This window comes from Saccostrea cucullata, unplaced genomic scaffold (genome assembly GCF_032062105.1).
Source record: "Saccostrea cucullata isolate Sc308-1 unplaced genomic scaffold, CSIRO_AGI_Scuc_v1 ctg15021, whole genome shotgun sequence".
NCBI lineage: Eukaryota > Metazoa > Mollusca > Bivalvia > Ostreida > Ostreidae > Saccostrea > Saccostrea cuccullata.
Genome location: NW_026918978.1, coordinates 1075 through 14873, shown reverse-complemented (window position 1 = coordinate 14873; position 13799 = coordinate 1075). Strand labels below are relative to the sequence as shown.

Sequence of the window (13799 nt, the reverse complement as noted above, 5' to 3'; positions counted from 1 at the left end):
CAAAGTACCTGCCAAGTATTCTGATTGTGAAATGTGATTGTGAAATTTAATGAACCTGTGTTACTTTATGTTTTCTTTCAAGGGGCAGAATAATCCCCACATATGGTTTGAAGGTAGTATGCCTAGTGAAAACCATATAAAAAGCATATTTTCATTTGTTTATATGTTAACAGTTTACAATTTGATACTTGTTCTGTTTATTCAAAATTGTGGACACAATTCCATTCATTCTAGTCAAAAACTCTCATATTAAAGTTCAATGACTTTAGAAAATAATATTAGAATCTCTATATAAATTTAATAGTTTATTGTGTACTCTGCATTAAATACTTTTATTAATATCATTTGTACAGTAAACTTAAGAGGGGAGATGTCATGTATCAGTAATCCGGAATTATACATTGTGTCAGTTTTGGGTTCTATGTTTTATATCAGTTAGTTGAATAAAGATGGAAACCTCCATGTGGTTGTCTATGTGATGCGACTCCGACGACTTATATGACAAAGGTGATCCATATGCCAAATATTATAGTTCTAGCAAAAAATGCTTTGGTTTGAGTGATTGTATAAACTTAAGAGGTGAAAACTGTATAAAATTTCATACTGTAATATTATTTATGCCTTCATGCTTTTAAAGAAATTTTTGATTCAATATGTGTACGATGTACAGTTACTGCGTATGAATATGATGTTCAAGCATGTTAGGTGGATCTAATCGGCCCATCTGAAGTTTATTTATAATTGACCTAGAATACTCCCTAACACAAACACCTGCTGCTCTCATTAGCTGCAGCTAGTTGTTGTTGAAAATCTATTTTTAGAATCCAGATTTGCTGTGGGAATCTTTAACCTAATTATTCCATAACACTGACCACTTCAGCTAATTAGCTTAAGTTCATTATAGAATCCAGTCAAAATAATACGGAAGCCCATTAGTTCCAACCTGTATTTATAAAGGAAAAGCAATATACACTTTATTTATGAACCGAACGTGGATCAGACATATAATATTCAATCTCTTAAGATGCAAAATAAACTGAATATATTAAGGTATGGTGCCCAGATGTATGAAAAAGCTCAATTGACTCGAGCGAGTCAACTCGCAGGCCCTTCAGGCCTTTGATTTTTTTTTTACATGCCCATCTTAATATTAATATAGCGATTATCACATCAGTCTGACTGCCTGTCTTTTAACAAATATTTGATGAATGTATTATGTGCCTGGGCAGTGCACTTTCTTTACATGTAAAACAGGTTCATGTTGTAAACTTTAATTTACATACTTTTCTTTCACAGGGGTAAACACACCAGACCATGGGGTGATGTTTTCAAACTTAGTAGCCTCATTGCAAGAAAATGTCAGCCCTCTGGTGGCCATTCTCAAATCTAAGGACTGTAACTCTGTTAAAAACGCACTGAGTAAAACCTTAACTCAACTGTTCCAAAATCCACTGTTGGTAAGAAACAAGTAACACATGCAGATACACATATACCCAGTGCTGGATATGTTTACGATTGTTTCTCGTTAATTGTGTTTCCAATGCATTTTATTTGTGTTCTAAATGTCTAGAAACTGACAGTATTCTTAGTAGCAAAATTCCTTTGGATGAATGTTAAAGTAGGGTGAAGTTCTTCATTAATGTGTTTCAATGAAATGATAAGATGTCCACTGATAATTAACCATATGGTTTTGAATCCATGCAAATTCAAAAATGGCATATGTGTTGGTTATGTAGATTTTTAACATACATGCAATTGTTCACCTCATCTTGAATAGGAATGCTATGTAGAGTGTAAAATATATTGAAAATTTAACACCATCATTTATTTTCCTTGTACTGTATATTCATTATTGATGCATTAAAAAAGGAATATACTGTACACAGGAAAATTTTCGCCCTCGTTTTATTTTCGCCCCTTTCGCCCTTGCCACAAGTAAGCAAATTTAAAACGGGCGAATTCAAATAACACAGTATAATTTCTTAAACAGAACTGTGACTGGGCGAATTTAAAACGGGGCAAAATTGTTTGAAAGTACAAAAGGGCGAAAATAACCTTGTATACAGTACATGCATGTATAAGCATAATTATTTTTCATTTAGTTTTCAGATGAAGAGGATGATGTCTCCCATAACAAAAAGAACATGGCATGTTCCATGGCGACCCTTGTACTTACATTAATAGAATATGAGTAAGAAACTTTGAATTTGTTCTTGTTAGTGAAGTAAATTATATGTTGGCTCTTTATGCTCTTTTTTTTTCCAGAAAACCTTCTTCAATGTTTATAGATAAATACTAGTCCAAAATTAGACTTTAGTTTCAAGTATTTATTTCTTATTTATTCAGTGTAATAACTCTAGTCCAAAAAAGAGGAAGTCTGCCAGTGGTGGATCCAGAGATTTGGGGCAGTTTCCACCTATTGTTATTCTGTTTGAGGACCTGGAGTGTTTTCTACCTCACGTTCTACAGGACTTTATTTCTATATGTAGGTAAGGAACTGTTGGTAGTTCACAGTGTAAGTAGTAATTGTTTAACATTTTTTTAAAGTTGTTAATATGTTCCCATAAAATTAAATGTTCAATTTTAAAAAATGAAATAATTAAACTTTATCTTTCCAATTAACAAGACAAACAGCTGTTTCATTGCAAGGTATAACAATTTTTAAAGGTATGGCCAAATTCATTTCATGTATTTATACTGGAATTACAGTTGATAAAACTAAAAATTATTTTTTTTCTGTATATTTTGTATTTGATAGGAACTACATATGTGAGCTCCCTCTTGTATTTGTGTTTGGTATTGCCACATCAGTATCAGCTGTACATCGACTCTTACCAAATGCTGTGTCATCAATGTTGTGTATGGAAAAGTTCCTTCAGGCACCCCCCTCCACAGAATACCTTAATATGGTCATTAACCAGGTGAGATTAATCAGGTCACAGAACACCTTAATAAAGATATCAACAAGGGGAGATAATTCAGGTCACAGAATGCCTTAATATGGTCATCAACCAGGGGAGATTACCTAGAGAATATCAAACTGTGGTTATTATCTGGTTACTTATCTAAGACCTATATCACATGCAAGTAGTTAGTTAGGTAATCTATACAAATTTTTTCAAGAATTTCAAAATATTACAACTTTTTCTTTTCAAATTGTTTGCAGTCTGATATGTGATAAGCAACCAGTTGTGATTTGCTGGTCATATTCATCAAAATACTTCAGTACTTATGCATTTTTATATGAGAAAAATAAAAAAAACAGTGGTAAAACTTTCCTGACATTTTAGATCCTGATGACCTCTGTGTACCCATTCAAGCTTGGATCTAAAGTCTTCCAGCTGTTGTTGGACATCTTTTTGTACCACGACTTCTCTGTACTCAACTTCATCAAGGGACTACAGGTGGGTCCTTTATTTGGGAAGTCTGTCGCTAAATATATTAACATCAAGCCATTTAAATGTATTGAAATACAAACAACTTTAATTGTCACTGAGTATACAAAATTTTTTTGCAAAAATAGTTTTCAACAAAAAAATATTTTGTTATAGTGAAATAGAATAATAAGTTCTCAAGGGATATATTGAACAAAAAAATTTTTAATTGACTTTACCCTGGTACATGTTTCTTTGACATTGTTTTATACTAACATTTGGAATAATAGTGAAGTTTTGATTTCATTTAATTAATCTTTGTTTTATTCCAGTTTGCAATGCAGGATCACTTCTTCACGGTCCCTGTCAGCCATCTTTGTTGTCCTCTGGATGAGCTAGAGGAACGAGTGATGAGTCTGAAGCCAAAACAAGTCGAGCAAGTCAGACGACTCATGTCGTTCAGGGGGTACAGTCTCCTTAACTTAATGTTTACCATTGTTCAGCAGACACTCAGAACTCAAGTATTGTTAAACTTAGATTTGTGTAACTAAGATGATGTTTATCCAAGATCACCACAAAAGGAAGATTTTCAAGAACTAGTTTTTGAAGCAGGTTCATTCTTAAGCTTGACTTCACCATAATTTCTTTTATTTAATAATCAGGAAATGTTTCTCATCATCCTTTAAACAAACCTAATTCAAAAGAAAAGCTTAGATGAAGCCTTTATTCTAAAAATCTTTTCATACGTAGAATTTAGATTATGCAGATTTTCTTGTTTTTGTTTTTAGATTTGTTGAGGGATGTCCACCGTCTAAACAAGAAGACATGCTGTTAGATGACAAAGTCACTAAGGTTTGTAGAGTTAGGAACTGTAACTACAGAAAAGAAGTCCATATTTATTAACACATACGAATAAAGGAGAACAATTTACGCATCAAGTCTGTTTTAATATTGTGATGTGTCCCTAGTATATTTAAGTCACTGCATAAAGGGAGATAACTTGTATATACTTTTTGGTTGCTTGAGGGGGCACAGGCAAATTGTTACATCCATTATAGATTGTATTTAGCAATTCCTGAATATGTACCATCTAGTGTTGGTGTTTTTTTTATACGCCCGTCTAAGACGGGACGTATTATGTTATAGGCTTCATGTCCGTCCGTCCGTCTGTCTGTCTGTCTATTCGTGTCCGACTCATAACTTCAATACTATTAGGCCTAGGATTATCAAACTTTGTCAACTGATACTTCTTGGGTAAATGGTGTGTCGCTCAGAAAAAGTGGGCCACTTTGACCTTTAATAAAGATGATATGGCCAAATATGGAAAAATCCTGTCCAGCTCATAACTAGAAAACTATTAGACCTAGAGCTATCAAACTTGGTAAAAGTATACATCTTAGGTAGATGGTGTGTCGCGACCTATTTCAAGGTCACTGTGACATTTAATTTAAGTGATTATTTTTTAAACTAAGTCTTTTAAATTTTTAATTTCATACTCATAAGAAATGTAAAAAATAGAGTTGTATCCTTATCAAAAAGTGTTCAATCAAGAAAAAACTTTTTTTTCATCATATATTTTACAGCAATCTTTAACAAATGTCAATGTTAATGAGAGGAATTCAGTTTGTCCCATGGGCATAATTAATAAGTACTGGTCAAAAGGAATTTTGATAACAGAAAGTTGCATTTCAAATTAGAGAGAAATTAATGAGTTATTAGTGAAGAGGTAACTAATAGAGCAGTGGTGTTATCTATATCCCTTGGGTATTGGGCAAATGGGCAGCCAGCCTGTTGGATTAAAATAGCTCCTGTTGGCTAGCCTAAGTTTTAAAATGAATTTGATGAAAAGTAATTAAAACTAATTTGATATTGCATAATAAATTAATAATCTGATATTATATAATATTAATTAATTTAAAAACTAATTTTATGGGGTGGGTTTGAATCAGCATGCCTACTTTTCCATATGAATTAAATATATAACCTGTCTGGTTAAATCTAAAAAGAAAACATTATTTTAAAAGTTTTTAGGGCAGAAAGTGCAGATCCATTAATATCTAGGGAGTAATGAGTAGACAAGCATCCAGTCAAAGATTAATTATTGAGTTCAATGTAGGAAGGTTAGCTGTCTCAATCATTTCTTTAGAACATCTCTGATCAGGCAGTTCTACATGTATCTATATCCTTTGGGAATTAGACAGAAGAACTGTTGGTTAGTTTATAGCATATGTCATTGGATGGTCAGCCTTTATTTTCAAAAGATTAAATTGTTAATTAAGACTAATTTGATTTTGATATTAATATGATGGGCATTTGACAAAGTCTATTACAAACAGTATAGAAATATATCAGTTATGTTGTATTTGTTATAATTAATGCCTACAGCAAAGGGGATGGATAAATAAATATTTTTTTTTTTAAAAAATGGAAAAATCATGGAAATCTTAGAACCAATGTTGACATGATTTTCTTGCACTCTAAACTGTTACAGATAATTGTAATTTTTCGACGGGCGTATCATGCTGTGGCGTGGCACTTTATTTAATATGAAGAATTGGTGGCATGATCAATGACTCTTTATAAATCAATTTCTGCATTTTAAATTTGGGAAACTCATGCTGGGAAAATAAAAATAGATAATTTTGTAATTTCCTTTGCAAAATTGCAGAAATCTACCCGGTATATAAAATATTGACTGTTGCAGAAAATTTTGTCTAAAGTAACGATATTTTTTGGTTTTGCAAATGTCTGTGAGTTGCTAATGTCTTTAATAAGTTGTAGACACAGTTTTTGATTTTGTTGATGTCTTGATTTGGTTGCAGTCAGAATTTGTGATTTTGCTGAAGAGGATCCATACCTACCACTCCCTGCTGTATCCTGTCCTGAAATGTCTCCACATCATGGTCTCCAAAATCCCCAAACACCCACTGGGGAAACAGGTATTTTACTGATAATCTGGGAAAGTCTGCACTTATGCATATCCATATTTTTTCAATACATAAGTACAAGTACTCTAATGGCATTTATAGTTCATTCTAAAAAGTGAACAGAGGCAGTATATACATTTGATGCTAGTACCCAAATGTACATTATATGTACAATGTATATTTGTACTATGGTGTTTTTGTTGAAACAGTAAAATGAATAACATATAAAACACATGAAAAAATTTAATTATTTTCATTATTAATGTATTACTGTTGTAGATTCGTGAGGTGTACTCCAGGGTGCTGAAATCTTTTATCTGCGTTACTGTTGTATATCCGTGAGGTGTACTCCAGGGTGTTGAAGTCTTTTATCTGTGTTACTGTTGTAGATTCGTGAGGTGTACTCCAGGGTGCTGAAATCTTTTATCTGTGATTCCGAGGATTACAAAGAGTGCCTAGAACTACTCAGGTAAGTGACTTAGTCACTCAAGTAATGCTGGTAAAGTATCACAAGTCACTGGTACCCCCCTATTCCAGCCCAACCTTACCACCCTCAGGTAATGATGGTTTAGTATCGCAAGTATATGCCCCCCCCCAATTTTAATCTACCCTTACCACCCTCCACACTCACATTTTATAATTCCTTTCATCCACATCTACATTTTTTCACACATTTTATAACCCCCTTTATCAACATTCCCATTAGATATGATAGATCCTCTCTCCTTGATTTAGGATGACATCTAAGGATGAGCTGGTGGACCTGATACAGCTCTGTAGATCCTCCCTAGTACACATACCACCCTCTACATCCCACCCTTCACACACACACTTTACAGCCCCCTTTATCTATCTGATATATCACAGATTCTGTCTCATTATAATAGGATGACATCTAAGGATGAGCTGGTGGACCTGATACAGCTGTGTCGATCCTCCCTGGAGGGGACCCTGCCCCCTGACCTCGCTCAGCTCCCCACAGATCTGGACGTCCTACTGGACAAGTTTGTCAAGATTGATGGTGAGATATACACGATAGTCCACGATGAGGCATGTTTAAAATAAGAAGTTAAATTTAAGGGGGCCGACTATAGTTTTTTTGCGTGAAATCTACAATAGCGAAACTCTTCATTTTTATACCATATATAACTTACATTAACTTCAGTGTACATGCAAAGTTTGGGGGAGGTCTACCGTCCAGGTATTTTGGGGGACCGTCTCAAAATACAGGTACATTTACTATAGGATTATATAGGGAAATGCCAAATTTTATCACTTTAAAGCAAATTATACAAATACTACAATAGACATTTTGTTCAAACTATAATATTTGATGTGTAATACTATATTATACAATATATGTAAGAAACACAAAATTCTACCAGAGGGGACATCTCAAAATGCAAAAAATTAGCAAATTTTACTATTTTTATAGAGTATTACAAAATATGGCGTACACAATGGATTCACATAAAAACATAATAAAAATATTAGAGATATTCTCAAATTTCTATGTTTTAAATTTCAAGAGCGTATGTTTATTACTTTTTCTTTAATAATATTATTATTATCCCTTTCTTTAAGAGCCACAGATTATCATAACGTCAAAAACACACTGCAACGACGTCAACCTACCTATCAATTGCAAAATCGGTTAAAAATAAGTACGGGTAATATCAAATTGTAATTACATTTCTATACCTATAATTTCTTAATTTTGTTTAATTTCAATAATTAAGCGAAAAAAGTTGCATTAAAACAGTAAATACGCTTCATTTTACTATGATGCGCGAAATATTGCGCAATGGAAACTATAGTCGGCCCCCTTAAAAGAGGAATAAAGAAATACTTGTTAATTATTCCTTGTATTTTTGGGGACTGTTGCCTTGGTTGCAAAAATTAGTGGTCAAGAGTGGATTCCAATCTGAAAAATCGCAAGTAAAAGATGTCGTGGATAATAATTGGTTTACAGTATTATATCAGTGTGCCTCTCAGTACATGTATTAATTTATTTTGTTGATTTGACAGAGGTTGCAGAGGAGGAGACACCAGAGGGCAGCAGTGAGGAAGCTCTTCATCTGGAGAAAACCGACCTTCACACTCTACGAAAGGTTAGCAATGTTGAAAATGTGCTCTCTTTGAATTAATCAATAGTTATAATACAGGTAGTAATAGTTATAATACAGATTCAGGTTAGTTCAGGGTATAACATGCATATAATTTTCCTGCAAAACAAGACTTTTAAATTGATGCATCATGCAATCAATGATATGCTAATGAACATGTATGATAAGTCTATTACCTAGGACAGGTAACAGTATATTCATGAGAGAGAGAGAGAGAAAGCTACGTTACTCTAATGCATTTTGTGTCTTTAAGAATGACACCATATATATAATGCTTGTTTTGATATGCAATTAATTGCCTTATTTCAGAGATTACAAGAGGAAGGAAAAAAGAAAAAGAAATTATCTCCATATGAAAAATTGAGATCTGAAGCTATAGATTTCTTTGATGATTTATTCAGGTACAGTTCAAAGAAATTATGGAAGCATGTATATGTACATGTCATCTTTATAGCCCTGGTACAAGAAAGTATATATTTAACCTGCCTTTACATCTTTACAGGAGGTACTTGTTATGTCCCTCCTCCCTGCCTCTCTACGAGATATTTTACTACGATGCCTGGGCGGAGATTAAGCGACACTGTAATGCCTCACCCAGATCTGTCGTCCAGATGGCACTCAGTTCTCCCCACCACTATCTACAGGTTTGTTCTGTTCACTTAATAGCGATACTGATGTCAAGAAAATACCATCACAGGAAGGGGAACATGGAAATAAATTTATATAGACCTCCTGTCTGTAGATTCCATAGTGTGACTTCATTGAATGTGTAAACATTATCGAAAATATACCACAGAAGGTATTTTGAATGCTGTGATAAATTACGAAGCGACTATCTTGTAGTAAAAAAAAAAATTCTGAGCTTTTTGTAAAGACCTAATTTGAATTAATTGTGATTTTTTTCCAACAGGACACATGATGCATATTTCTTGCTTATTGTATTTTACATAGTCCTTCTTTTGTCTAGGAGGAGCAGTGCACTTGTCAATGACTAGCTAATTCTTAAAATCTTTTTTTCTCCCAGTGTAAATGCTGCAGTTCTGAGTCAGGTTCCATAACTCCGTCCATGCCTGATATCTGTATTGCCTACAAACTTCACCTAGAGTGTGCCCAGCTAATAAACTTATATGACTGGCTACTGTTAAATTATTAAATAAAAACGACTTGAAAAAGATATGAATTTCCTAGTACTCAGATATTTCAATCTTGTTATGTTTGCCTATTGCTATCAGATTAAAGAGGGATAACTGTGTATTATAAATTGTTTTATACAGTATAATTGTTTTGTTAGGCTTTCGCTACTGTGGTGAAATGGTTTTATACAGTATAATTGTTTTGTTAGGCTTTTGCTACTGTGGTGACGTCGGATGAAGAATTAAATGAAGAAAAGATCAAGAACCCAGACAAGGAACTACAGTATCCTTTACTCTATAGTAAACTTAACTCTACTGTAAATTAAACGTCACTCCACTGTAAACTTAACTCTATTGGAAATTTCACCCTACAGTAAAACAATGCATAAAATTTCTGATATCAACTATTTCACTACTGGTAAAGAATTGATAAAATGAATATGAAACTATATTTACAAAGCTTCAATCAAACTTCAAGTCAACTTTCTGCAAAAATAACCCTGAAGTGAACACTTTGTTAGATGGAAAAATAGCAAAATTTTACCCCTGAAAAAAATTTACAGCAGTCTAAATGGATTTTCTTGTAAAATACATGATTTATTTAAAAGGGAAACATTAAAAATTTTCATCATAAATGTCATGTACAGCAAAACTTGTTTAGTACGAACACGGATATTGCGAATTTACGGATATAGCGAAGTCATCTTGGATCCCTAGCTATATAAATTTAATGTCTTTTTTAAACGGTTATAACGATCCGGATAAGGCCAGCTCGAGCTGTGATCGCCATTGTCGCCAATTGCGAATTTTTTTCAAAAGTGGCGAAAAAAGAAATTCATAAGTGGCGAAAATGAATTTCTTAGATGTACCATGTACAAAATTTGTGTAGACTTGATTAGCTCCTTTGTTTATTCAATGTAATATATACAGATAAGTCCCTTTGTTTATTTAATGCAGCAGAGGTGTGAAAACTGAAACCTACATGTAGGAAATCACGTCTCGCTTGAACTAACACAGCTGACTAGGTAATAAGCCTGGAGCAATAAAGGGTTACAAAATTGCTTGAAATAATATAATTTGGATTAAACAAGGGGATAAAGTGTTATAAGGAGATGAAGTTTGTAAATAAAAGATTTTTATCAACAAAATATGGATCTATTTAGATCGTTTTTTTTAAACCGAAAGTAGGGAAATTTGACGAAAATTGTAAAGAATGGCTTTAAATTTTACCTAATGAAAATTGAAAAATGTGTACATTATACCATAAACTGACATAGAGTGAAAAAGAAATTGGTTTGAAAACAAGAATTATCTTTAGTTAGTAAATTACACTGAATTATTTACATTGACATGAGCTTGCATATTAAACCCCGGCCGGAGTCTCCAAGTTGTTAAAATAAAGTCAAGTTCAAAACCTAATTTTCATTACTTTTTAATTTCTTCTTTTCACAATTAATGAAATGATGAAAACTTCCATTTTTAAAAAAATGTCATATATTTTTCCTGGGTCTTTAGCCCCCCCCCCCTTTTCCAGGCAAAAATATTATAATCAAGAGGAGATTTTCTGTCAAGAGTTGGCTAATATCAATTCAATATCAAATTAATTGTATAATTCCAAAGTTTTTTAGCTCACCTCAACGAAGTTGGGGGAAGCTTATGTGATACCCTCGGCGTCGGCGTCGGTGTCGGCGTCGGCGTCGGCGTCCCGGGTTAAGGTTAAGTTTTTTGGAGCAGTTTTCTTTTAAAGTACTTCTATGTCCTATATTGATTAGACATGCATGGAAGATGTTGCTAGTGTGTTTCATTGTACCAGTCAAAGTTTCAGATGCTGCAATTTCAGCAAAGGAATGACCAGGTTAATGTTTTTGGTGCAGGTTAACATTTTTGGTGCAGTTTTTGGTGTAGGTCTCATTTCCGAGTAACTATAAGCCCTATGTTGACCAAACTTACATGGATGATACATCTTATGATGCATACTACCAGCCTTGCTTCGGATGCTGAATCTGACCTACATTTTCTGGTTGAGTGAACAGGTTAAAGTTTTTGGTGATGGTTTCATTTTGAAGATACGTTGAGCCCTATAATGACCAAACTTGCATGGATGGTACATCTTAGAATGTATTGTACTAAACTTGCTTCGGATGCTGAATCTGACCTACATTTTCCGGTTGAGTGAACAGGTTAAAGTTTTTGGTGCAGGTTTCATTTCCAAGTTACTATGAGACATATAATGACCAAACTTACATGGATGATACATCTTAGGATGCATACTACCAGCCTTGCTTCGGATGCTGAATCTGACCTACATTTTCCGGTTGAGTGAACAGGTTAAAGTTTTTGGTGAAGGTTTCATTTCGAAGATACGTTGAGCCCTATAATGACCAAACTTGCATGGATGGTACATCTTAGGATGTAATCTACTAGACTTGCTTCGGATGCTGAATCTGACCTACATTTTCCGGTTGAGTGAACAGGTTAAAGTTTTTGGTGCAGGTTTCATTTCCAAGCTACTATGAGACATATAATGACCAAACTTGCATGGATGGTACATCTTAGGATGCATATTACAAGACCTGCTTCGGATGCTGAATCTGACCTACATTTTCCGGTTGAGTGAACAGGTTAAAATTTTGGATGCAGGTTTCATTTCCAAGGTACAGTACTATGAACCCTATAACGACTAAATTGCATGGATGGTACATCTTAGGATGCATACTACCAGACTTGCTTCGGATGCTGAATCTGACCTACATTTTCTGGACGAGTAAACAGGTTAAAGTTTATGGTAGAGGATTCATTTCCAAGTAACTTTGAGCTCTATAATGACCAAACTTGCATGGATGGTTCATCTAAGGGTGCATTCTACTAGGCTGGCTTCGGATGCTGAATCTGACCTACATTTTCTGGATTAGTGGAAAGGTTAATTTTTTTATACAGGTTTCATTTGCAAGTAACTTTAAGCCCTATGTTGACCAAACTTGCATGGATGATGCATCTTAGGATGCACACTAATGGACTTGCTTCAGATTCTGAATTCGACATACATTTTCCAGATAATAGACCTTGTAAAAGTTATGGGTGCAAGTCTATCACCAAGAAACTATAAGGCTTATATAAACCAGTTGCACAAATGATGCATCAAGGGATGAAAACTCTCAATCTTGCTTCAGATGCTGGATTTTAATTACATTTTCATGATGAAGAACTAGTTTTTAGTTTTTATATAGGTCTATTCCAAAGTATCAAACTTGCATAAATTTTGCATTTTTGGATGTACACTTTTTGTTGGTTAATTGTGTAACTTAATTTGCCTTACTTAAAAGACAACACACGTTGAGGTGAGCTCTGTAATCTCTGATTACCTATGTTTCTTTTTTTTAAATGGATACTACCATAAGCTTTAAACATTACAATTTTAAAACAATGTCTGTGATAAACATAATTAAAAAAATGAATAACATAAAGTGCATTGCATTGTCAAGAAATCAGATGTAAGTATGCCTTTTTTGTCGCAACAAGTGGCGAAAAATATTTTCAGTCCAGTGGAGACCCTGATAAAGCGAAGTAATTTCAGAGGTCCCAGTGACTTTGTTATAACTAAGTTTTTCTGTATAAGCATTTCTACTCACAGTTTATTTAATTACAATAACATTCCAAGCCTGCAGCTGCCCAATACTAATTCTTCCATGCCTCACAAATGTTTAGTTTTCCTCCTTAACCTGTCCTCAGAGCCCGATTTATCAGAGCTGTGTCTGAACTTCAGTTTCTAGGATTTGTGAAACCCACCAAGAGGAAAACGGATCATGTGGCTCGCCTCACATGGGGTGGTTGCTGAGTAAAGAGAGGGGTGGATCCAAGGGTAATAAATCACTAAATCAAGGAGTGGATCCAAAGATACATTTACCAAAACAAGGAGTGGATCCAAGAGGGGACATTTACCAAAACAAGGAGTTGATAGGATAGAATTTAGTGCTGAACAATTACTTAATCAAAGGTGGTGTATTGTTTATGATAAATCAATGTTGAACATTCACCTACACAATTATCAAAGGATGGTATGTAGAGTAACTCATAATTTGGTGTTGACCAAATAGATGAGCTTGTTACATATTTCTGATTAAAGAGATGAATGTACTAATCTCAAAAAGAGAATTATTTATAGTTGTTCATCAAACAATAAAATGTCACAACTTTTGTATGAAATGATTTATCTCTTTGTTAATTTCATTTTGCTTGGAT

The 13799-nt window shown here is 33.9% G+C and overlaps 1 protein-coding gene across 1 annotated transcript; it reads left to right on the top strand.

Annotated features, from left to right (window-relative positions):
* Positions 1-1052: 1052 nt before the first annotated feature.
* On the top strand, positions 1053-13480 carry LOC134276608 (origin recognition complex subunit 3-like). Its single transcript, XM_062758843.1, has 18 exons — positions 1053-1065; positions 1297-1457; positions 2103-2168; positions 2347-2489; positions 2759-2921; positions 3291-3404; positions 3707-3840; positions 4163-4226; positions 6197-6313; positions 6691-6770; positions 7189-7322; positions 8330-8412; positions 8737-8828; positions 8930-9071; positions 9452-9567; positions 9660-9678; positions 9770-9843; positions 13290-13480. The coding sequence occupies exons 1-18, from the start codon at positions 1053-1055 to the stop codon at positions 13393-13395; spliced, it is 1821 nt and encodes a 606-aa protein (XP_062614827.1). The 3' UTR covers positions 13396-13480.
* Positions 13481-13799: the final 319 nt, after the last annotated feature.

Coding starts and splice junctions, on each gene's coding strand:
- LOC134276608 (XM_062758843.1), top strand. Junction 3,841..4,162: donor CGACTCATGTCGTTCAGGGG/GTACAGTCTCCT, acceptor TTTTGTTTTTAG/ATTTGTTGAGGGATGTCCAC. Junction 4,227..6,196: donor TAGATGACAAAGTCACTAAG/GTTTGTAGAGTT, acceptor ATTTGGTTGCAG/TCAGAATTTGTGATTTTGCT.